Source organism: Rhinolophus ferrumequinum, chromosome 28 (genome assembly GCF_004115265.2).
Source record: "Rhinolophus ferrumequinum isolate MPI-CBG mRhiFer1 chromosome 28, mRhiFer1_v1.p, whole genome shotgun sequence".
NCBI classification, from domain to species: domain Eukaryota; kingdom Metazoa; phylum Chordata; class Mammalia; order Chiroptera; family Rhinolophidae; genus Rhinolophus; species Rhinolophus ferrumequinum.
In genome coordinates, this window is record NC_046311.1 from 2,919,939 (window position 1) to 2,945,755 (window position 25,817).

Here is a 25,817-nt window from a genome sequence, read left to right on the forward strand (position 1 = left end):
GAAAGAGGCAGTACTGTATTTTAAGAGGGAGCCAGCCACCTTGGCTAATCACTGAAAGTGGGTTGTTTGTGCCATCAGCCCTTCTAAAAGTTAGGATTCTTTTATCTACTTGAAATGTCGCTGGATTTTGAAGCACTGACGGTTTAAAGTAGAAGCTTGCAAATTGACGTCCATATACATTTTTAAATGGTATGCATGGTTTACAAGGATCCTAATTTCGGAGTACATGGTTTCCCCCAAAGAAATATTATGTATGGTGGGGGGGGCAAGAGCATGGAGAGGGAATCCTGTATAGAAATGTGTGTTTATTTACATGTCTTTTCCATCTACCTGTCTCAAGAATATGGGTTTTCTAGTTCCTCTTTAAACACCAGCAAGGCAAGAAGGTGACTTTGGCAAGAATTTGGCAGCTGGATGAAATGGTCTAATGAATTTAGGACCTTGTGCGTGTGTGCGTGTACATGCGTGTGTGCGTGTACATGCGTGCGTGTGTATGTATGTGTGTGCGTGTGTGTGTGTTGGGGGTGGAAGCAGCAAGGGCAAGTGGAAGAAACAATGTTTTCAGTGAAAAACATGGATAGCTAGGCGCAGTCTTTCATAACCCTGGTGGTGATACGTGGAATCCATTTATGAGCTGAGGTTGCGGGGCTTTTCTTTCCCGTGGAATTGTACAGTGCCCTACTCTCTTTGACGATGCAGAGCCTTGTGAAGAGTGGTCCCCTCAGACCACACAGCCCCCCGGTGCACCTGGCAGGAGCCCAGAAAAACCACGGTGGAGTCCAGACTGTGGAACATTTTGGCAGATGATTGACAGGTCTGAGGATACGCAGCTGTGGGGAATCTGTTACTGTTTTCACCCTCTCGCACCACTTTTAATATAAAGCCCTAACTTTAAATAAATTATTGTAGTGATATCTTATGATGTGACAGGCAATTAGGCATTTCTTCCATCAAACGTAAGAGTTTACTGATTAGTATGAGGTGGACGAGTGGACTTTCCCAAGAGTACTAGAGTTTTTTTCCCCTTTTTTAATGCCTTTTTGGTACATAAATAATATATACTTTTTTTTTTTTAAAGAAAAAGAAACTACAGATGAGTGAAAAGCAAAAATCACCTGTTATTACACCATCTGATTATAACCACTGTTAACATTTTGGTATATATCTTTTCAGGATTTTTTTCTATGCTTCTGTATTTGCTTTATTATTTTTTTCATGAAATGCAATCACACATGCTGTTTTATAGCTTACTTTTTTTCTTTTTAGCACCATATTGTGATTATATTTCTATATCGTAAATATGTAATTGCATCATTTTTGTCACCTATGTAGGTTGTACCTTGGATACTTAGGTCGTTTCCAGTTTTTCACTGTTGCAGTTAAGGATATGATGAAATCCTTTCTTCTAACATCTTTGTGACCTTTTTAGAATATTTACTTAGCATAATTTTCTGAAGTTAGACTTGCTGCCTCAAAAATGTGGGGGCACATAGGAGACTCCACTTTGCGTTAGAGTCATTCCGGGTCCTGTGACTCATTATGACCAATGAAATGTGGAAGTGACATGTGAAAGTCGCAGACCAAGCCTCTGAGATGCCTGTGTGCAGTTCCCCAGGCTGTTCCCTGGTCTCAGCAAACGGTGATGCCCCAGAAACGGGGCCTCAGCCTTCTGGGTCCCTGCTTGACTGTGGAGCAGCTCCCCTTCCTAACACCCCAGCCCAACCCGCTGTGTGGACATGTGGTGTGAATAAGGAATAACCTTAAGTGTGACCCCACTGAGATTTCAGGGTTCCTTTGTTCCTGCAACATACCCTATCCTGACTAACAATAAGAAGGTGTGCACATTTTTACGACTTTGTTATATATTGCCTCAAATTGCCTTCCAAAAGATGATACCAAATTATACTCCCACCAGCAATGTGTGAGAATGTCCCGCTCCCTCTTTAGCATTGGTGTTACCGTGGGGCTGGGGGGCTAGTTTTCATCTGCATTTTTTTTATTAAAAGGAGACCCTCACTAGCAAAAATATTTATTAGATGATATTCTTTTGTAGTTTACCTGTTCATCTCCTCTGGCCAGTTTTCTCATAAAGTGTTTAACTGTCTCACTGATTTCTAAGAGTTTTTTGTAACATAAGTATTGTGGGGGGAAAAAAAGTTGTATGTATGGTTTTTTAGAAATGTTCAGACATTGAGAAACACTTCTTAGTCAAAGATGTCTTTTCCTTTGAAGTTGTTACCTTTGCTGTCATCCTTATGAAGAGCTTTCTGATTCTAATTCCAAGATTGTATAAATATTCACCAGTATTTTATTCTGGTACTTTTATTGTGTTCTCAAACAAATCTGTGATCCCTCTGGAATTTATTTTCTAAATTGTCCCAACATCATTTATTGGGAAATCTATCCTTTCTCTACTGATATGAAATCCTATTTTTACTATATACCCAATCCTTATGCATGCTTCTGAACTTTCTGCACTTGTACCACATTGTTTAATCATCATGGATTTAGACAACATGTCCCCGTTAATTAAACTTTTTCAGAAATTTCCTAGTACTTTTTGTGTATTAATATTTGGGATCATTTTTATAATGTTTAATAGAATTGGAAATTGAACTTTGTAAAATTTATAGGTTACTATAGAGAGAATTAACATCTTTATAATATTAACATTTCATTTCAGCAAATTTTAAAGTATTACGTTCCTCGGTATATTATTTTCTAGCATAGGTCATTTTTGCAGTTGTGGTTACTATTATAAATTAGCTCTCCAGCTGCTTACTGATAGTATAAAGGTACATCATTGATTTTCTGATTTAAAATGTTAATTAAAAGGTGTGTAAATATAAAGATTGTGAAAAAACGTCACGTAGAAATAGAGTCCCTCATAATTAAAATCCCTTTGCCTCAAGATAGTTAACAGTTCATGCATATTTCTCAAATTTCTTTCCTAACGTATTTTTTATCGTTTTGACCGTATGATACAACCCTTCTGCTACTTGCATGCTTCGCTTGGCTGGAGATCTTGGGCACCTTCCAGCGTGAGTACCTATCAATCTACCTCATCCTTAATTCTGCACAGAGAGTAGTGTACAGTTGTATACGAGTTAATTTAACTTGGTAATTGGTTATATGTTTATTTTGTAACAAGCCAATTACTGAATTCTGTTTCATGCCGGTAGTTTTGTTGTGCTATTGTTAATTCTTTTGCCTTTTTCAGGTAGATAATAGTTCTGGGTAGTGAGGATAATTTTACCACCATATTTTTAATCATCTGTTTTACTTCCTTCTCACATTGGCCAGCACTTTTAGAACAATGTTCAGTAACACACTGTGCTGTGTTGGTATTGTACATGCTTCTTTATATATATATTTTTCACTTAGAATATCTTTAGTGTTTCTTCAGACATATAAATTTGACTCTTAATGTAGATATTCTTAATGTTTGATTGATATATTAAAGTTATGCCCTTTCAAGTTTGCTGAAAGTTTTATCAGTGATGATGTTAGAATTTTATTAAATGCCTTTTTTCACATCTGTCAAGATGATCAAGTGATTTTTCTTTATCATAACTTAAGATGAATCATCTTAATAGACTGGCTAATGTTAAACGCTCTCTACATTTCTAGAAAAACCTGATTCACCCATGGTATAGTCTCCTTTTAATGTACTCAACTCAGTGTTAACAGTGGTTATTTATGAAGGGTTGGTTATGGTAGATTTTTGTGTTCTTATCTGTAGTTTCTGATTTTTCTACAAGGTTCGTGTATTAGTGTATAATAAAAATAAGACCTTTAAAATTAAAAAAATATTCTGGATTTGGCTAGCTTATGTTATTTTGGAATTTTTCATATGTTAAGATAGATAATTGTGTAACTTTTTTTCCCTCCACTCTCTCTTCTCTCTCATATGATGTTGGGTTTATGTTAACATCTAAAAAAAATAAAAGAGAGAGAGAGAGAACTTGGGAAGCTCTCTTTGTTCTATGCCCTGGAATGGTTTAAATAATTTTTAGAATTTTTTGCTCCTTAAAATTTTTATAACATATATAAAATTGTCCAAGTCTAGTGCCTTTTTGGGAAATAATCTTTGACAATTTTTTCAGTGTTTCCCATCCTCATTGGTCTCTTCAGATTTTCTTCCTATTCTGTAAGTTTTTGGCAATTTAAATTTCCTAAATAATGACCTGTTAAGATTTTCAGATTTGCTATCATGAAGTTGTTGTATTTTCCTATTCTTATTTTTTATGTTGTATGTCCTGCTTTCACTTTTTATTCTGATGAGTTTTCCATAATTAGTCTATTCTGTGGGTCTTTTCAAAGAACCAACTCTGGGACTTATGTCTTAATTTACTGTTTTATCATTTTATGATTTTGGGGGGGGGGTTGTTCTTATTAATGTCTTCCTTTATTTTATTTTTTTCATCTTCTCAAGTTGAATACCATTTTAACTTTTTCTTGTTTAATAATAGCTACAGTTACTATTAATTGTAAGGCTATGGCTTTTCCTCTGAATACTTTATTCATATCCCTTAAATTTTTAGGTATGATATTCTAAGTTATAAATAATTTCAGATTTGAACTTTATTTTTTACTGCAGAGTTATTTGAAATTATATTTTTCATTTCTAGATAGTTTGATATTTGTTGTTGTTTACAACATTTGCTATAAATGTCTAGTTTTACTGCCTTGCTATCAAAGAGGGTACGGCCTGTACAATTTCTGCATTTTGGAGTTTATTGATATTTTCTTAGGACCTAATAAATTGTTCGTTTTAATAAGTATTCCCAGGAAACTGCAAAATAAGGTATATTCTCTGAAGGGAACAAAATTCATATGTATTAATTTGATCTTATTAATTATAATATCATGGACCTTTCATTTTTACTTACTTGAGTCATCAAAGACTAAGGAAAGTATGTTATTCTCCCACTACTATTGTATTTGTCTATATCTCTTGTGTTTCTAACAGTTTTTGTTTTATGTGTTTTCAGTATGATGTTATTTGGCAGATTATCTTTTTATATTTAAGGGAAAAAATATTTTCCTTTAAAGACTTGTATACCTTTGTGAATTTTACCTGATTTTGTTGTAACAGAGTTGTTTTTGTCAAAATACATAGTTCAGTAAAATGTTTGTGTCTCTTTTTAAGTCAACAAAAATCTTTGAGAACCTTTGTGTTTTAAGAAGATGTTTTGGAAGCTCTCAATCTCCCCAAGGGTAGGTTGGTACTCTCCAGGGCCACGAGCAAGGATGGCAGTGTGGATGGAGGCACATATGCCTTGGGGACAGAAGGAGGGATTTTGAGTATGCGACATTCCCAACTTCTGCTTTGGGGCAGCCCCATGTTCTGGTGAGCTTAGGGGACACCTGCCCTTCAGCTGGTCACGTTGTGCCTCCATGGGGCTGATACCAAAGCATTTCTCAACCCAAGAGGCACTTTTCCTCTGCAGGCTCGTTTTCTGAGCCGAGGGCAGCAGACAATGGATGCTTGTGTTCCTGGCTTTGGGGGGAAATGCTCATCTCGGAGACTCATTCTACTGAAAGATTTTTCCAGAGCTTGAACAGATTATTCACATGGCAGAGTCTGCTAGCCAGAGAACCAACTTTCCCCAAACACGTGTAGGAGGAATGACTCTCAACCCACAGCTCAGGAGTGAAAGAAATATGGCCTTCTCGGTTTTCCCTTCATTCAAGTTAATTTCTGTTTTGAGCCCCCATTCTCTCAGGCTCATATAAGTGGATCTAAGTTAATTCTAGGACCCTCTTTTCTCCAGATGCAAGTCTTCAAAGGTTTGGGGGAGCTTATATATTCCCAGGGTGTTAGGAGCAGGGGCCGGTATCTGCCAAGATGTCTCCTGTTCCTCCACTACCTAGTGTCACGTTCATGTGGTTGGGAGTCCAAGAATCCCTCAGATGTCCCCATGCTACAGGATTCTCCGTGAGGCTGTCCTGGACCCTCTCTGCAGCCAATCCTTGTTTGACAGCAGAGATATGAGGTGGAGGGTGATTCAAGTTGAAAGGACTGCTCGCGAAGCCAGGTGCATGTTTGCAGGAGACAGTGTATTGCTGGTTGGACGTGAGTCTGGCCATCAGTGCTTGCTCTGCGACGGTCACAGCCACAGGCCATCTCACCTGTGGGCAGGCTTTGGTCCTGCCGCCGGCGTGAACCACCTGCTGGAGGGCCTCCTTGCTCCAATTGAGGTTTTATGTCTTGCTTCTCCGCGGCGTTTGGCAAAGTTGACCTCATTCTTTGGAAATAATGCTCCCCTGACTCTGAAGTTTTCCTTCCCAAGTCTTGTCTCGCTTCCGACTCTTCCTCTCCTTCCCTCCTCCTCTGCTCTGTAGTGTCGGGGTCTCCATGTGCCTGGGCCGTCTTCCTTTGACATTCTCCAGGGTGACTTCAAGGCCACAGTCAACTGTCAGCAGCTACCTGTGCCCTGTCCTGTGCCCAGGGGCCCCCGTGCATGAGCTTCTGCAGGGGGGCTTCCCTGCTCCCCTTGTCCCAGTGTCCCGGCCACTCAGAGCCAGCCCCTGACACGGAGTCGGCTCCCCGCCCTCCAGGGCTGCCCCCTGCCCCGCTTCCCATCCGACTGTGGCACCGCTGCACCTCAAAGTGTTGGCATCACCTGTGTCCTGTCATGCATCTTGTGCAGTGAGTCGCAGTTTTGTGCTTCTCTCTGGTCTCCCTGATCTCTTCTCTTCACCACTGCTGCTCTCGCTGGACCGTCCCTACGCCGTTGCTGGTCTCCTCGCCTTCTGGTGCCTCTTACGGAAAGCTGCCAGAGGCCTCTTCCTGAAGCCGGGGCCAGATGAGGTTCTGGCCGCATCTCTCCCATCCCTCACCCCGCTGTCCCCGGGAGGCCACTCCCGTCCCTCACCCCGCTGCCCCCGGGAGGCCCATTCCAGGAGCCTCCCCGTTTTGCTCATGCCTCACATCTCTTTTTCCTTCCTGCTCCTGCCCTTTTTACTGCCCGAAACCCTTTCTCTGCTCCCACCTCGTTCCTCTTCTTAGGACCAGGTGGCTTTGGTCCTCAGGACGAAAATCAGCAACACCCGGGGGACTTCTCTCATGCTTCCGACATAGCTCTTTGCACACGTGCAGCTCTTAAAGCATTAATTTGTGTGTTCATTTAACAACTGTTTCTTGAGCACCTTTATGTCCAAGCCCTGGGAACCCAAAAGTGAAAAGACATGGACACTCTCCACAAACCTGTTACGTTCCACTGGAGAGGTGAGATGCTACATTGCAGGTGCTGATGGGGGTTTGTTTGTCCCCCTCAAGCAAGGCTCTCACAGGTGGCCAAGGCCAGGGGTCCGAGCACACCCTGTTTCTCTACAGCTGGGGTGACCGCAGGCCACTCTGAAGACCTTGTGAGACATCAGGCTTCAGGGTTCATAACCTCGGGAGGAACCCACAGTGACTAAGTACCCCTGCCTCACTCTTCTCTCCTGACAGCCCCTCGTTTCCTGTCTGACTCCTGGATAATAGTGTTTCTCTAAGGACGGTCTGCAGACCGGCCATTTCCGAGCTATCTGGGTTTTCAGTCCCTCTCAGAAGACCCTCCTGGCCTAGGACCTTTGCAGCCTGGGCCTGGCGGGCTGCATTCTGGCAACCTCCTTGTACAGGATGACGGCCCCTCAGAGGTGTCCACGTCCTCGTCCCTACAACCTGTGAATATGGTACCTTACATGGCCGAAGGGTCCTTATCTTGTGTTGCCTGGGTGGGCCCAATCTCATGACATGAGTTCTTAAAAGCAGACCACCTTTCCTGGCTGGGGTCAGAAAGAGATATGATGATGAAAAAGAGTCAGAGAAATACGATGTTGCTGGCTTAGAAGCTAGAGGAAAGGGCCACAAGCCAAGGAAAGCAGACAGCTTGTGCAAATGGGAAAAGGCACGAAAACGGCTTCTCCCCTGGAACCTTCGGGAAGGAACACAGCCCTGCTGACACCTAGAGATTAGCCCAGTGAGACGCATGTCGGACCTCGGACCTGCGGAATGGTCAGGTAATACATGTGTGTTGTTTTGAGCCTCTAAGTTTGTTATGGTAGCAATAAAAAGCCAATACACTCCCCACATGAGTTTACACACCTAAGATCTGAAGTCTTTGCTGTGTAAATTTGCCCAACTACAGTTTCACATGATGGGAGGTCACTAATCAAACACCTCTTACTGCTCGCTCCTGCGGCCACCTGCTTTGTTCCCCAATCCACGTTCTGGAGAGGGAACGAGTGAACAAATGCAAAATCAGTGTGACGGCCCAGCTCCTCGTTTTGCACTCGAGGACAATCCACACGAAGCTGCCAGGGATAGATTGGCTATCCTAGGGTCCGCTTTGCCCACGGCCAGTCTGGAGGGGTGGCTGCCCCCGTAGCCAGGGCTGTGGGAGGCAGCGTGACTGGAGTCTAGGACAAGGTGGACGTACAGGAGAAAAGGGGTCAGGGGAGACTTGGGAGAGGAGGAAGCCACGGGGTTGGCTGAAGGATGGTGTGAATTTGCTGGGACCTAGGGACAGAGGACTGAGGGCATCCCAGGCACTTCTGCTTAAGAGAGGAGGGCCTTTCGGGGCAGGCAGCAAGCGGCTGGATATTGCTGGAGTAAAACCTGGGGAAGCGGGTGGGTAGGGCCTCCCTGGGGATAGCAGCCAGGTCTCAGGGTGGGGCCACCGCGCTGAAACACCAGTGCTCACCATCACTGCCAGCTGGAAAGCAGCAAGGATTGGCAGCACTGCAGAGGGCGGATGGGAGAGGTCTGAACCCAGACAATGGGAGACAGACTGGCCCCTCCCCTTGGCTCTGAATTCCCCAAGGCCAGAGTCTGGACTGACTGCAAGGCTTGGCTAGAAAAGGAGGGGAAGGGAGACATGAGGGAGAGAATGTTCCAGAGAGGGAGAAGTCTTGAGACACAATTGGGAGAGGAGTTTTAATCGGGAGAACTCTTTTGAAAAGGATCTTTTTTTTTTTTTCTTTTTTTTTTTTAAGGGTCTCATCTTTGGCAGCCCTTAGAAAGCAATTCTGAGAATTTCCCAAGCCTGAATGAGCTCACTGGTTCACAATACAGAATTTACAATAATGAAAGTAAAAGTGATAGCTAACTGTAAAATACGCATTTTTGATTTTGCCATTTTTTTAAAATATCACATTCTTTCCAGAGAAATACTTTAGGGCTAAGCTTGGCCTGTCTGTGGTGGGGACAGAGGCTGAGGGCACACCACGTGACCTGCCTCTGGGATTTGGAACAGAAGCCCAGCGTTATTTCGTTCTGTGGAAACCCAGAATTGTCACGGCCCCGTGAGGGATATGAGGTTAGTGGGAAACTGGGCGATTGGAGAAATGCATGTTCTGCTGTTTATCGGTCCCTTCTCCTTTCCTAATTTCAACACAAAGCAAGGAGGGGAAGGGAGACCAGCAATGGGACTTCAGTTTTGAAGGGAACACTTTCTCCTTAGCATTTGCTTAAACGTTTAGCTGAAATCTTATTAAAAACTTTAACACACACAGGAAAGGCTGTGCTTTTCATCAGTTAAGATTTCATTTCCTCATGAACGACACAGATGCATTATAAATAGTTCTTTATTATGACTTGATAGAATGCTCGATACATAAAATACATTTCATTTAAAATATTTAAAAGAACTCCTGAATATGAGCAATGTATTCTGGTTATTGCTATTATAATGTTCACATTCAAACCTTTCAATCTGAGGAAAGCACTACTGCACACACACAGGACATGATCAGTAGTCTAAGAGTGCTGTTTACCATATGCCATCAGAGTGTAAACGTTTTTCAGAATAAGGGAATGATTCTAGAACATCCACGGTGAAAAAGAAATACTATCCTCTTACGCCAGCAACACTTAGTGCTGGTCTTAGATTCCCAGCTACGGTTCGGTGTGTGACAGTCCCCACATCTGTACTTCCCTGGTTTTAAGAGCCACAACATTAAACGAAAGCTGCGACCACACGCACACACACAGCCTTGCATCTCCCGGGCGTTGTGTGGCCGGTCTGCCCTGTTCACATACTTTCCAAGAACGAGCCTGGGGCCCCGGTGCCTTCCTGCCAGCACACTGCACGGCCCTTGGCCTTGGAGAAGGGCTCATTGGTCCCAGTCGCTGAGGCCCTGCCCAGCGCCGTCCTCCTCCCCCTCCTCCTCCTCCTCGTCTGAGTCCGCAGACACCCTCTTGATTCTCTGGAGCGCCGCCTTGATGCTCCTCTCCAGGTCGCTGGTTGGTTTACTGCTGGGGCTCAGGTCACGGTCGGGGTGAACTTTCTTCAGTTTGACGCCCTGCCTTATGGCAGCCAGAATGTGCTCGTTGACTGAAGTGCAGGGAGGGGCCGAGGGCACGTCCACTGTCTGGAGCGGGGTTCTGTCACGCCTCAAGGAGGCCAACACGTCATCCATAGATCCTGAAATTGAGTAAACAGAGCACGTACTGTCAACAAGTCAGACTCTTCCTCCCGGAGACACCAGGACATTTGTGGACTAGGTCAAGGTGTTAAGTCACACATCAGTTAACACCATGATTGAAACAAAGAACCGTCCTTTCTGTAAACAGATGTTTGGGTTATTTGCTAGCAAGGCCAACCAGAAGCTCCCTGTGTGGATCCAGCATAATGGAATCCCTGACGTTTTATCTTGACCACTTTCTTCCCACCACAGCAACTCACAGGCAGAGCTGTGCACACCTTTGGTTAGAATGGCTGTTTTTCAAGACACAGATGTTGTGATATTTCCGTGTTATCCTGAAAAGAGTGACGGATGCCTGGGGCATAAAGACTGTGATCCCACGTGTATGACAGATACCTCTGACACTGTGTCGCCTCCATGTCCCTTGCCACTTTAAAAACTCTTTTTAAAAAACGTACCCTGCTGTATCTCTCCAGCTTCAGTCTCAGGTATTAGTGATGACTGATGAGTCAGTATGACAGTGAGGTGAGTAGGTTTCCACACATGAAAAGGCTTCAAGGACAACTTTCATCAGTAGCTCAATGAACCTGGCAGGGGTGGCTCTGGCACGTCCCTCTGTATATAGTGTGTTTAATTCCACCCACGGTACCCTGAGGTAACTTACATTCTCTGTTCTTGAGGGTGTGAAATGCTGTCAAAACACAAATTAAGAGTTTCGAGGCTGTGGTGAAGAGAAGCTCTTTTTCACTCTGGCACGCTGAGACCCCTGGGGGGCATGGCTGTGGGCTCAGGTTAGAGATCTCCCAGGTAAGGCTTCAAGATGAAGCCTTCTCCTTCAGGACTGAAAGGCCAGGTATGGCTAACAAAATACTACTTCACTTTGGACTCGAACCTATAACTTGTTAGGACGATACCCTCCTAAGAGGAAGACGACAGGTGCACAGTTTGGTGGTAGTTCACACTTTCTTCGTCTTCTCAGTGGGAGAGGCAGTGTGTGGGCGTTGACTAGGGCTCCCCCACACTGTGCCCTAGACCCAGGCTGGAATGGGGCGCCTCCCAAGGATCTACCCCCAGCTGGGCTGCGAGCGAGGCATCGGCACGCACGCTCTCAGTGTCACACACGCCATGGACGTGGGCTTCCACCGGACAGTGTGGACATTTTCATTTGCACCTGCTTCTAGTACAGTGAAACCTGAGCTCAAATAACCACAATACTCAATTATCCAGAACGCCAGTTTGGAACTGTTACATTTCTATTATTCACATCACCTGTCGCAGTACCTGTGCATTTTCTAGCTGGAGGCATTCACACATAGTCTTGAAAACAAGTGTACACAGCATTTTGCTAGGATTTATCGAACACACACGTGTATACACACACACCCCCCAAAGGCTTTGAGTCTCGGCAGATTTAAGCCAGTGTCCTCAATAGTTGATGTCTAAACCATAATTAGAACTATAGACCTCATTAAACAAATATTCAAGTGTATTCAGAATACTGTATTTGCAAAGGCAAAAAGTGGTCCACTGTTGTTTTTTTTACCACTTGAGAAAGATTTCCCACAGTAAGGTTCCTCAGTGTACTGCTCAGTCTGTAAGAACAGCCTTACATATTCCGACTATTATTCCTCTGCAATAATTCCCAACCAATCTTCTGCTTAAGATACAAGTTAATTTTGTAAAAGACTCAGAGATTCAGCAGGATGCGTGATTCAAAGCAACACAATCAGACACTACTGAAGTCTGAAATAGGTTGAGTCTTTGACAGCCTGAGGGATCCCTGGTCATGTGACCATGAAATGTATCGAGATGGTTTCTTCAAGACGAGTTAGCATTTCTCAAACTCTGATTTAGGCTATGCTAACTTTGCACTAAAAGAGTAATATTTAAGGTAGCAAATGCTGGGATATTTTAAGATTACAGAGAATTCTGAAACAGATGTTGATTTGAAGAGGATGGCTTCTAAAGCCCAACCGCTCAACAACCCATGGGGAGCAGGGACAGATTCTGGCACATTACCTGGGCATTTCAAACTGTCTGAGGATTCACGCGGTCCTTCGGCAGGAGATTCACACACTAGAGGAAGTGGCTGATCATCTTTTACTGAAGTCCTGACATGTAAATTCCGATGATTTGCAGATTGAGAAGACAGGGCCAAGGCTGGGAGGGGTGGCGGTGGTGGCGGGGGCGGTGGTGGTGGCGGTGGTGGCGGGGGCGGTGGTGGTGGCGGGGGTGGGGGTGGCGGTGGCGGAGGGGCAGGAGGTTGTGTTGGTAGTGACAATTCCTCACTGGATCTGGAGTGTGTCTGATCACCAGCTGGAACAAAAATCTGGGCGGGGATACCTCCAGGACAGTCCCGAAACTCGGAGGTTTTCACGTGACTGACTTCAGGCAAGGGAGCACTTCCGGTTTTCCTGGCAGCCGGATGGATTACCGCCTTCCTCTGAGAAGCTGGCAAGGAGGTCCGCTGGGAGAGTCCACCTGGCAGGTGTGGAGCCTCCGGTTCTGAGCAAGAGGCCTTTAGTACAGACCGACCTGGACATCTCTGAAAATGGAAAACTTGTGAGAAACGTGCTACAAAGGCAAACCATCAAAATGCTGGAACTTTCTATAAACAAATGAACACTAAAGATTTCTGTGACTAAATTGTTCTGATTCACAAAATGGCTCCTTCTCGGTTTATACAGCCACCCTTACCACTAAATCTGTATTAAAGAATAAACATTTTGAAACCACAAACATTAAAATTATTTGGGGTCAATAAAAAAAAAATTAAAAAAATAAAAAAATAAACATTTATATCCATTGATATAATACTTTCTCTGTAATAAAATAGATATGAAAGGATACATGTAGATAAAAATATTCAGAATATTTTTAGTATTAAAAATCAGACACTCTAAATGTCAACAATAGTTGAAAGAATTACAGTGAATTTATTTAAAATATTAGGCAGCCATGAAAAATCATAAATGGTACAAAATCTGAAACATCCTGAAAAAATATAGATGATACAGTGTTATATTTATAACCATGCAAAAAACAGATCTATGAAAAATGCCTGCAGAGTGGACCTCTGCAGGCCAAAGTAACAGAACAGGAATTGTGGATGTTTCTTTTCGCTAATTTTTAGGCTTAAATTTTAGAATTTAGAAATGTAAATTTAAAAAGTTCTGGTCTCTCAGGTATTTGATAAAGAAATCCCTAACCTAACAAAGAACTAATTTTGAAGGGGGGGTCCCTAAAGAAGACATTGATTAGCCAATAAAACATAAAATATTAATACTACGCAGCCATTAACATGAACTAGATCTATATATATATATCGACACAATACATCTCAACACATGATTTAAGTTAAAAAACTGGCAAAGGATGTATACAATATGATACTACTATTGTAAACGTAAACCAAAAACACACACCAAACTTAAAACACTGGTTTGTGTTAAATGTAAACTTAAAACACTGAAGTTTAAGTGTAAACTTAAAACACACAAAAGCGTAATTCATGATAAACTCAGAGTACTTCTGTCTCTCCCACATCTGTTGTTTTCAGAAAAAATAGCAAAGCAGTGGCCACAAGCTTCCAACCTCACTGATGTAGCCACCGTCCATCCCCTTTCTGTTACAGAGCAGGCCAGTAGAACAGAATCCCAGAAACTCTGGCCAGAACCCAGGGCTCATCAAGCCATCCCTGACGTCGGGGAGCCCCAACCAGCCAAGGAGCCCCTCCATGTATCTCACAGCAACAGGTTGCTGTGACTCTGGCCTGCTGAGTTCTACGTGACATTGCTGGGCAGTCTGCCTCCTTGAGGCTCGCCCAGGACCCATGAAATCCTTCACCTCCTGACAGCCCTTCAGGTATGTAAGGAAAACTTGTCTGGGCTCCACAAGTATCTTGTATCACATGATTTCATTTCCGACCTTCTCCCTCTCCTACTTCCTTCCTTCCAAATAGGCTCAAAGGGGACGGAATTCTCTCAGTCTTCAAAGGATGCTTCTGTTCCTTTTGAAAAACTCATAAGCTTTTCTTCAGCTTTATCCCAAGTGATTCACATTAAACTGAAGGAAACTAAATTCTCAAGATTCTTTTCCCTACATTTAAATCACACACACACACGCACACTCCTTCATACCACCTCCTGTGAAGTAATATTTTTGGACCAAAAAACCTGCAACTTAAACCAATTTGAGATCAACCTGTTAGGTTTTTTTTTTAACTCATTGTTCCAGTTTGCTGAGCACTTAGGCGGCCTGATTCTGTCACTTGCCATCTGTCTATCCTCCCACCTTCACACTATCTCTGTTTGCAAGTTGATCACTAATCTATCTGACTGGTTCGGGGCTAAGGAGCTGGACGTGGCCTCGGGAGTCCCTTCCTCCATACTGATCCCACTGCACGAGTGGTCCTCTGACTGACCGCTCCTGTGCTCTCCGTCCAGCTGGTGTTCCTGTTGCTCCCTCCACTGCGTTCTTCCTGCTTCCATTCATGCCCAGGACCCAATCCAGGACAACAAACTTAGAATCCCTGGAAGTGGGGCCTGGCATTAGGACTTTTAGAAGATCCCCAGATGATTGTGATGTGCTGCCCGGGTGGGAGAATCTGGGCTGTGGCTCTGGAGTGAGAGACCCTGCTCTGTATAACCCCGCGGAACCTTGCTTAGTCACCTGTAAAGTGGGTGACAGTAGCTCAGGAGGTTGTTTTAAAAATGAAAGGAGAATGACTCTTAAGTACCTAGGCAAGGAGACTGGGATACGGAAGGGGGGGACACTTGGTGATGGTCATAGTAGGATCAGAAAACAAGATGAAGGCCGTACGTCCTGCCTTCTCCCTCCAGTGGCCCTACTTTGCTTGTTATCACACAGCACACCTTCCGTACCTCATTCCAGAGGCTCATCTGGAGTGAGTGGTTTGCTCTTTGCGGCACCAATGAACTTGGGTCTTTGTGAAGATGTGTGTGGAGATGTGTGATGAGAACAGGTTTATGTTTTATATTCAAAAGTTTACTGTTATTTTTAAATAAGTAACTATTTGCTTTTTTTAAAAAAAAACCCTATTTACTTTTAACGGAGCACTTAACAATACTTATGTCACCGTGTTTCTTTGACTTCATTTTAAAGAATTCTTTATTGCAAATGAGGAAGAGGCCAGCTTAAATTGAGGGCAGTTTAACTATTTTCCATTTTCCCTGCTGGTCGACATCATGGTGGGCAGAGCTAGCACCCCTCAGGAGGGGAGAGCAGGAACCCTAGCACGTGGCAATATCAAAATATCTTCGTAGTCTAATATTTTTGGCTTTTATCAATATACTAAAAATAACGGCATTTGGGGAACATTTTGTGTTCCAAATGATCAGTTCATAACACTTCATACTTTCTCTGAGGATGGGTGATCTTCACTTATATCTCCGGAAAATGTAGGCGAGGTGATTATTTCTGGAACTTACCTCTTTAAATGCTCTCAATCGTTGCAGTGTTTTTTGGCGTTCTTGGTTTATCCATTCTTTTTTCTTTTGCTCTTCTTCTTTGATCTTGTCTCTTTTCTATATTTAAACAAACATATTTGTAAATTCCTCAAAATAAAAGTCTTGAAAGAGAAAGGGGCTGTAACCCGACATCATCTCCCCCTGACCACCATCGAGTCTGCTCCGCAGACTGCAGTTTCCCCCGGATTGAGGCTGACAGCTGCAGGTCCAGGGCAGGAGCTCCAATGTCCATAAACTTAAGCCAGGGTGCCATATGATGCAAATCTAAAACATTTTTCTTTAATCACTCACCATCTGAATACTGTGATGCTGATGAAAATATTTTATACTTTCTTTAGCCTGCTGCAATCGGAGCCGATGATTTTCTTTGCATTGATCCTGGTGGAATAATATTTTAATGTTACCATGGGCTATAGCATAAAAGGTTAAAAGAAGAAAGCACTGCCTTTGGGGTGCTGTGTGAGGCATTCGTGAATAGGAGTTTCTGCAGTGGCTCAATGGGACTGCCACCTCCTCAGCCATGTGATGAGGGCTGCTGGGGGCTTGTAGGAATCACTTGTTCCTGACCAGAGGGCCACAGCTATGATTTAGTGCTTTGGGAGATGAAAAAGCTAATTCTCCAACCAAAGGGAAATGAAAGGACACAAAGGAGTCCGCATTCTTAAATGGGATGTGTCCTAAGAATGAATGCCGCTGTTTTAACATGTTACAAATAGTAATTATATTTCCAAACATACCTACATAAGCATATCCAACCTATAAATACCTGAAAAATTATATTGAAAACTGTATTTCAACTATGCTTAACCATTCTTAGCATGTTAACTTTTTATTATGGCGTTTTTAAAAATTAAGGAAAAACCAAATATGAGGATTGAAATGAGCTAAATTTTTTTTGACAGATTTTATCACCAACAATTTACACTAAATTTTAGAATTTAGTATAGCTGATTATTAGAAGTTTCTACTTACTGTGACTTTTAAAATACCTGTGTATGTAATAGGCAGTCAACACACAGTTATTGAAAGAATTAATTAAAATCTAGAGATTATGGTGAATGCTTAAATCCCAAGGAAACAAAGTTTCGTTTTAAGAAAAACATTTAAATGTATTTTAATTGTAGCCACTGTTATCCATATAAACACACAAAAAAATTAATCACTGGGTTGGTAAAAGCCTTATTTTCAATACCTCTTTAATTTTCATGAAAGAAGAGATCCCTGGAAGGGGACAGAAAGCAAGCTGCCCTGGGCGCCCACCTTTCTGTTCCTGAGATGGGCTCTTCTAGCGCAGATCCTGCCCCGTTTGCTCTCCAGCTGCTGGCACCGCTGGCTGAGCTCTTTCACCTCCAAATTCCTATCATCCTTTAGCCCCGTTACTCGGTCAATGACTTTAAGTTCCTCTGGACTTTCACATGGATCATAATAGACAACTTCATCCTGTTTATCTAGAAACATATTAATGATTTGTAAAGACATGTTTTATTATAAAAATGCATAAAATTTTTAAATGTAAGGAAAGTAAAGATCATGTGTAATCTCACCATCCAGGGAGAACCGCTATTAACAATTATGTGTGTGTGTCTGTGTGTGTTACACAGACAACTTACATAGCTACACATATCAATAAACAGAATTCTAAGAGAACATTTTCCATGTGATGGAAATATAATTTAATGGCAACACAGTATTCTCTAATTCAAACATGCTGTTGTTAGAATATTCCAATTTCCACTATTATCAATTTCATTGTGATAAACATTCTGAATAGAGATGTGTGTACATTTTTTTTATTACTTCCTTAGCAGATGAATATTGAACACTCTCGATAACTACCGTCAAATGGCACTCCAAAAAGGCAACTTACATGCGACCAGCAATATATTGTTAAGGTGCCTTGATGATATTTAATATTCATTACATATTGATTTTTTAAAAATGTATGCTAATTGTAACAAATTCAAGGCCTACAGAATTACAGAATACAGAAAGAGAAAATTTCTTCTTCTTTCCCCAAACCTTTGGGACCTCAACCCAGAGGAAAATATTATCAACAATTTGGCATGCATCCTTCCAAATTAACTTTTTCTTAATTGAATTTTTTCCTAAATTTGTAAGATGCTTATAACTTCAAACTACTGCAAAATTTTTTGAAAACCTAGGATTAAATTAAATGTTCAGGATCTGTATGAAGAAAATTATTAAACTTGGAGGAACTTTAGGGAAAAAAAGATTTAAATAAATGGAGAGACATACCATGTTCTTGGATGGGAAGATTCAAAATTGCAAAGACAACAATTCTCCCCAAATTAATCTCTAATTTTAAGCACAATCCCAATAAAAATTCCAACTTTTTTTTTTTTTTTTGAACTGTCAAAATGATTCTAAAGTTCATCTGGAAGAATAAAGGAGTGAGAATAGTTCAGAAAACTTGTGGAAAAGTAGTGAGGGAGATACATGCTTTCCCAGATACATAAATGTACCTCCAAGATACAATAATGGGAACAGTTTGGTACCAGTACCAGAAGCCATTCACAAATCCATGAAAGAAAATAACAATGTTCATAAATAGATCAAAATAAATATAGTAATTCTGGATATGAGGCAGGTAGCAAGTCAAAAGAGTAGGGGAAATTGTTTTCAAAATCAGTCATTGGGACTGCTAACAAATTGGTGGGGAAAAGTTAGATTCCTACCCCACATCAAAATAAATTTCACATGGATTAAAGAGCTAACTGTTCTTTTAAAAATCATAAAAATATGTAAAGTACTGATATAATTTCAGGATAAGGAGGATTTTAGCAGGTGTAACACGCAAAGCAGAAAATTGACGTGACTTCATAACAGTTAAATATTTCTGCAAGGCAAGAAAAAGCAAATGACAGGGAGAATTTATTTGCAACATACGGCAAAAAGTAATGTACTTAATATGGAAATGGATCATTCCAAAGAATAATGGACAAAGACCATGAATAGGCACTTAATAAGAAAAATACAAATGGCCAATAAATATATAAAATTGTGTTCAACATCCCTTATAACTGAATAAATGAAAATTAGAAGGTGCTTTTTTTTGGGTATCAAGTAGGCAAGAATTTAAAAGAATGGTAAAAGTATGGGGAAACAGATATTTTCATAAACTGCTGATGGGAATGTCATTTTGTATCACCTATCTGGAGGCCCACTGCAGTATGAAATTTAGAACTTAAAAAATAATAGAGGTGAGAAAAAAATGTTTACCAAAATGATTGTTGTAGTGTTGTTTTCACAGATACGTGTCAAAGGTAAATTTTTCACTGTCCTTGATCCAATGATTCCATCTTTAGAATATTTATTCCAAGGAAATCACCTGTCCTACACACAAAGACATGTGTAAAGGACCATTCTTCACTACACTGCTGTTCACAACCGTGAAAAACTAAAAATCATGGTTGGTACATCCATATAATAGAATACTGTGCAGCCATTAAAATTTTTGAAGATTTCATTACTCACTGAAGTGGAAAGATGGTTATTAACGTATTAAGGGAAAAAGAGGATACTGAACGGGATATATAGTTTTAGTTTAAAAATTGATAAATACCTTTTTTTTTAATCTTTTAAAAACTGATAGATATTTATATAGACATCAGGCTACAAAGCTAATCAGCAAATTATTATCACTAAGCATCACTAGATGATGGAACTGGGGTAACAGCAGTTTTCCTTCCTTTATTTTGCTGAGTGTTTAACAATGAATATATTATTTGAATAATAAAAATACTGAAGGGAAACTTTATTTAGGAAATCTCAGTAGACGTTTTAGACAATTTACAAGAAGTAATTGATAATATGGTCTGTATTTTCTTGAATGTGTAAACATTAATATATATTTAAATATAAATTTTACCTTTTATAAGTCTTTTAATAGAGTCCAACTGTGTAATAAGTAGTATTTCTTCATATTTTAATATCTGCAATTTAACTTCATATAGTTCTAGTTGAACTTCATAATACTGTATTTCTAATTCATCTACAACATCTATATTTTTTTCTTGTTCTGGAAGATTTTCCATCTTGTTTTCATGAAAAAAAAAATAAGAGCAAGTTAAAATGATTATTATTGTTAAAAGCAAACTGTAGAAGCATCTGACCTATTTTCTATTCCTTGCTCAATACCAATCATAAAAAAAAAATGGAGAAGAAATATTCTTCCATTTCATTTAATGAAACAAAAGTGCCCTATGCAACATTTTTTACAAATACTTTATCTCATCCTTAAAACATATGAAAATATTTAGGCTTTGAGAAAAATCAATGGCAGTGAGGTCTTTACAGTGTTTTTCTGCTTTCAAGTCATAACATTACAGGAAAAAATTTAAGTGACCATGATCCTAAAGCATCTCTGATTATTCTAAAGTTGTGCTGAAAATATTGCTTGACATTGAAAATATTCATTGATTTTAGTACCCACTTCAGTACAGAGTTCAATGTTATTATCAAGTGAAGGCAATATAATACTTCAAAGCCACTCCTGAGCAAAGTATAACTTTATGGCCAATCTTCCTTTGTCTAAATTCTCACCTGCTAGAAGATAGTGTTGGAGTAAGTGAAGAAAGGAAGCTCTTTAACAATGGCTGGAGGGAAGATGAGATCTAAAGTCAGTGTATTTCTAAAACAAAGTTACCTTAGTTTTTGCCTTACCTTTCCCTGAATTTCAGCTCTTTTGTGATTTAAACACAGCTCTTTGGCTCTCATGAGCTGCAGAGACTCCCGGGCTAACATCAGCTGGAGTCTTTCTAACCTTGGGGTTGCTGTGGCCCAGGCAGCCTGGCCAAATCTCTTCTCATCCTGTTCCATTTGTTTCTGCATTCCTGTCGGATTATAATGGAAACATTTATCCTGACTTAATTCTTTGTTTATTGCTTCCCATGTTACCTGCGAAATATCCTTTTTAAAAGAACATTTATTTTAATGACTTTTTTTATTATCACAAACAAAAATAATACATGGTCCTAGTATAAAATTTTAGATATTTCATTTTTTTAAGAAAGAGGAAAATAATCATGAATCTCACCTACTTGCAACTGCTTCTTACATTTTGCTGCATATACTTCTAGACTGTTTCTATATCTAGCCAGACAGACAGGGTTATATAGATAGTTTGACCAAAAAAGAAAAGAAAACCCAAAAAACCCACAAGATAATCATTCTTCTCTATATATTGTTTATTTCACTTAATATATGTAATTCATACAATTTTATGACTGGAACTCCTGCCAGTCATAAAAATAAAGACAGAGAAGCATGCTTAATAGCTACTGTGTTTCCCCGAAAATAAGACCTAGCCGGACAATCAGCTCTAATGCATCTTTTGGAGCAAAAATTAATATAAGACCGGGTCTTATTTTACTGTAATATAAGACCGGGTCTTATATAATATAATATAATATAATATAATATAATATAATATAATATAATACCGGACATAATATAATACCGGATATCATATAATACTGGTCTTATAGTAATTTTTTTCCAAAAGACGCATTAGAGCTGATTGTCCGGCTAGGTCTTATTTTGGGGGAAACATGGCACGTGGTATTGTTTTATGAATACTATAATTTAACAAACTGGTTGACAGACAAGAAGTTGTTTCATCTTCGTAACTGCCATGGACAATGATTCGAGACACGATAAACTTCCTTCCCCCAGCCCACACGGCGCCCCCATCTCGTCCTCCTGTCTTGCCTGCACTGCCCCCGTCACCCCCGCCCGATTCTCTACACTCTGCTCCAGTCCTGCGCCTTTCTCTAAGTTTCTCACATTTGCCAAGCTCCCTCAAGCCAGAGGGCTCTGTAAATGCTATTCGTTCTGCCTGGAACACTCTTCCCTCACCTTCTTGCTCTCTCAACTTCTATTTACGCTTCAGACATCAGGGCAAATGCCACTTCTCAGGGGCCACTCTGATGGAGCCTCATTTCTCTCTCAGGCTCTCAGAGCCCCGTGTTTCTCTTCTCATGGGGCTTGTTGCCACTGCCATTTCCCTGTGTGTTTGTGTGAATGTGTAACGAAGATTATCTCCCCTCAACAGACTGGACAGTGTCTGTTTCTGATTATCTTTACACTGAATCCCCAGGACCTAGTTAGTGCCTGGTACTAAAGAGACAGTCAAATGATTTTTGAATAAAATGAAAATTACATGTACCTTAGTGCTGCAGTATTTTAAATTATTACCTGCTAATGCTTTCACTGTTTCTCTAAAATAATTCACAGTAATATCCTGAATAGAGACTATAGCTTCTTCAGCCCGTCTAGTCCATTCTTGGGCTTCCTTCTGCAAGGCCACTATCCTTTTAGGACCTAGGTCATCTTCATCCAAGGATTTCTATAGAAAGAAGGGAAAATTGTTTGAGGAAGAAAGAATGGTAATGTACAGCCATTAGGAAATTGGAAGCAAACTGGTCAAGTGGATTATTTCAACTACTTTTATTACTACTACTTAAGTCAATAAAATTTCATTAACTCAGCAATTCCTTACTGAGAATGAATACAGCTCATCCAGCATCCAGTTCTTCTGCAAAGCTAGTAATATAAGACATATACCCGGGTTCACTATTAGGGAAATGTAAATCCAAACTATAGTGAGGTACCCCTTCACATCCACTCACATGGCTGTCATCAAAAAGACAGAATAACAAGTGTTAGTGATGATGTGGACAAACTGGAACCCTCCTTTACTGCTGGTGGGAATGTCAAGTTGGGCTTTTGCTTTGGAGAACAGTCTGGCAGTTCGTTTAAAAGTTTAAGCATAGAGTTAGTTACCTTATGACCTAAGCAATTCCACTCGTAGGTATATATCCAAGAGAAATGAAAACATATGTCCACATAGAAACGTGTACACAAATGTTCATAGCAGCATTATTCATAATGGCCAAAAAAGAGGAAACAACCCAAATGTCCATCAACTGCTAAGTGGATAAGTAAAATGTACTGTATCCATATAGTGAATACTTGGCAGTACAAAGACATGAAAGTCAGATACCTACTATAACATGCATGGACCTTGAAAGCATGCTACATGAAAGGAGCCAGACACAAAGGACCACATATTGTATGAGTCCATACAACATGAAATATCCAGAATAGGGAAATCCGCAGATGCAAGAAAGTAGCCTGGTAGTTACCTGGGGGTGCGGGGGAATGGGGAATGGGGAATGACTGCTAATGGGTATGGAGTTTCTTTTTGGGCTGATGAAAATATTCTGGCATTAGATGGTGGTGATGGTTGCACAATTCTGACTATACTAAAACCCACTGAATTGTGCACTTTAAATTGGTGAATTGTATGGTCTGTGAATTATATCTCAATAAAACTGTTATTTAAGGAAAGAAAATATATATTCAGAAACTAAAGATTATTCAAATAAGACTTTCAAAATAATCAATAGAACAACTTTCTCCACAGATTAGAGTGGCAGGAGTTTCATCTAAACACAATGCCATTTTTACAGTACAGTGGACTCGTGGGGGCTGTGAGTACATGTGGGGAAGGATGGCCCAGGGCAGGGGACAGAGATCAAGCGATCTCTCTGTCTTCTGATTACTGTGGAGTGAGACCAAGGAAAGCTATTGAAGCCCTCTGGGCTCTAGCGTCATTTTTAATACTGGATGAGAATGCCTGTTTTAATTAGTGTCACAGGGTTGTTCCATGGCTCAGTGAAATTAGATGCATTTACTAAAGTTTAAATTACCGAATTACAATTCAGAGCCTTGCTATTTAACATTTTATCTTATTTCTAAGAAATATGCATGTGTCCTTAGAGGTGGAAAATAATAAGCATCACATCAAAAACAAATCGTCAGCAAAGAACGTGTTTAACCTTTGAAAATCTGTGGAAATCTTAATGTAGTAAGAAGATGACCAATGTAAAACGTCTTCATTTCTTATCAATTTTTAAAAATAAAATGAACATATCTACAACATCATCTAAACATTAAGGGTGAACCCAATGGGCAGAGATTGAATCTTAAATGTGACTAAAGAAGTAATATGTGACAAACAGTAAATCTGATAAAATAAAGACATAAAGCAAACATACCAAAATATCAAGCTTACATGAAGTCGCAACTTCTCGCATATCTCTAAAGGGCTGCAGTAAATACTGGAAGAACATGGTTGCCATGGTAACTAATTCCTGGTACACTTCATCTTCTTCTCGATAAACTTCCATTAATGCTACCATGGTGCTTGCTTTTTCATGCCCTTGAAGAATCTGGAAGGCAAAAATGTAAATAAGGCTCGAGTTTGGACAGTATTTAGGAGACCACACCAAACGAACAAAACTAAACAAAAGAAACCCTCATGTTGTAAACTTGAATACATTGGGGGAAAGCAGAATTCAAAATTTTATCTCAACTTCGTACAGAGAAAAGGGCGCGCAAGTCATCAAATATTAACAGTGGTTATCTCTGGATTGTAGATTGTGGATGATACTTTTTCATCACTTTTCGATGACTAGTTTTGCGAGGCTGTACTCCGTTTTTAAATCTCACGAGGACGTTACAGAGTTGCGTCCAAGTATGCCGTCACGTAGACTCCCTCAATTCCCAAGGTTTATAGCGCCATGAAACCCCCAGCAGAGTAGACTCATTTACAGTCACAGCAGTGACTCTAGTCTCTGCAAAGCACTTCTGATACTGAGCATTTATGATAAACAACTCATAGTGATAATGATAAACTCGTTTGGTAAGAATTATCCCCAGGAGAAGAGAAATAAAATCAATAGTATAGAATTTTTTTTTCAATCAATACATCCTTAAGTTATTCTGTTTCCACCCCTCTACTGAATTCTTCTCTTATGCCTCCTGTTCCTCAAAAGAATGCACTGAAAACTCATCCAGAGTAAGAATGGCCTCTTTTCCGATATAACAGCCTGCTCTGCCAATATTGTCAGTGAAAGGAGTTAAGGTCCACTCTGGCTCCCAATTGCTCCGATTTACTCTAACTCGTTCTCTCTCTGCGCCTTCCGCGCGTCCCCGCAGCATACCCCTGGCTGCCCTCTGCAGGTGAAGGACACCTGGGACCCTGCGCCCCCTTCTCCACCTCAGACTGAGAACTTGCTCCTCCACAGCGCGAGCCTGGTTGAAAAACCCCACTCTCGCCCTTGAGCCCCTCTGATGGCCCGGACACTAAAGGGAGAGGTGGCAGGGGGCCGGCGCGCATACCTGCTGCAGCCGCGCGCCCGCCTCGGCCCACCGCGCGCGCAGGGCGCGCTCCCGGAAGGCGCGCGGGCTCTCGCAGTCGGGCGCGCCGCCGTCGGCCGGAAGGAGCGCATCACGCACGGCCGCGGCGCCGCAGCCGTCGGCCGCCTGGCCCAGGTAGCGCTCCAGCCGCACGCACAGCTCCTGCAGGGCCGCCTCGCCGGGGCTCGCACGCGCGGGCCACACCAACGCCCACAGGCCCCAGGCCCCGCCGCCGCCTGCCTCCAACTCCGGCGGCAGCGGCGGGAAGCAGCGCTCCAGCGGCGGCCACAGCGCCGCCAGCTGCCGGTGCGCGCCTTGGAGCCCGGCGGCCGAGAGCAGGCCCGCCCAGCTGGGCGGGGGCGCGGGCTCGGGCTCGGGCTCAGGCTCGGGCTCAGGTGGGGACCCCTGCCGGCTCCCCTCGCGCCGCCGCCGACGCCGCTGCGCCGTGCGGTCGTGACAGGTCACCGCGAACTTGCCCTCCTTGTCGTTCCAGGCCACGAGGAAGCGCAGCTGGTGCCGCTCGGGCTCGGCGAAGAGGTCCTCGCGGACCGGCACCCAGCCCTCCAGGCTGTCGGGCTGCTCGTCCTCCATGGCACCGGCGGTCAGCGGCCGGAGGGCTCGGCTCGCCGGGGCCTGGCCTCCTCACAGCCCCCGCTACAGGACCGTCCACGCCGCGACATTTTTCGC

General features: G+C 41.8%; 2 protein-coding genes across 2 annotated transcripts in view; one reads left to right on the forward strand and one right to left on the reverse strand.

Moving 5' to 3' along the window:
* HOMER2 (homer scaffold protein 2) overlaps positions 1 to 5,094 on the forward strand; it is a 92,606-nt gene extending 87,512 nt beyond the window's left edge. Inside the window, exon 12 of the mRNA XM_033100166.1 lies at positions 700 to 5,094. The gene's annotated coding sequence lies outside the window, so the exon portion shown is untranslated. The remainder of the gene's footprint in view (positions 1 to 699) is intronic.
* A 3,994-nt stretch (positions 5,095 to 9,088) lies between these two features.
* On the reverse strand, positions 9,089 to 25,754 carry WHAMM (WASP homolog associated with actin, golgi membranes and microtubules). Its single transcript, XM_033100063.1, has 10 exons — positions 25,113 to 25,754; positions 23,987 to 24,160; positions 22,122 to 22,272; positions 20,589 to 20,758; positions 19,795 to 19,960; positions 17,166 to 17,353; positions 16,197 to 16,283; positions 15,867 to 15,962; positions 12,436 to 12,961; positions 9,089 to 10,415 (listed from the first exon to the last, which is right to left on the reverse strand). The coding sequence occupies exons 1-10, from the start codon at positions 25,719 to 25,721 to the stop codon at positions 10,105 to 10,107; spliced, it is 2,478 nt and encodes an 825-aa protein (XP_032955954.1). The 5' UTR covers positions 25,722 to 25,754; the 3' UTR covers positions 9,089 to 10,104.
* Between the last annotated feature and the right edge of the window lie 63 nt (positions 25,755 to 25,817).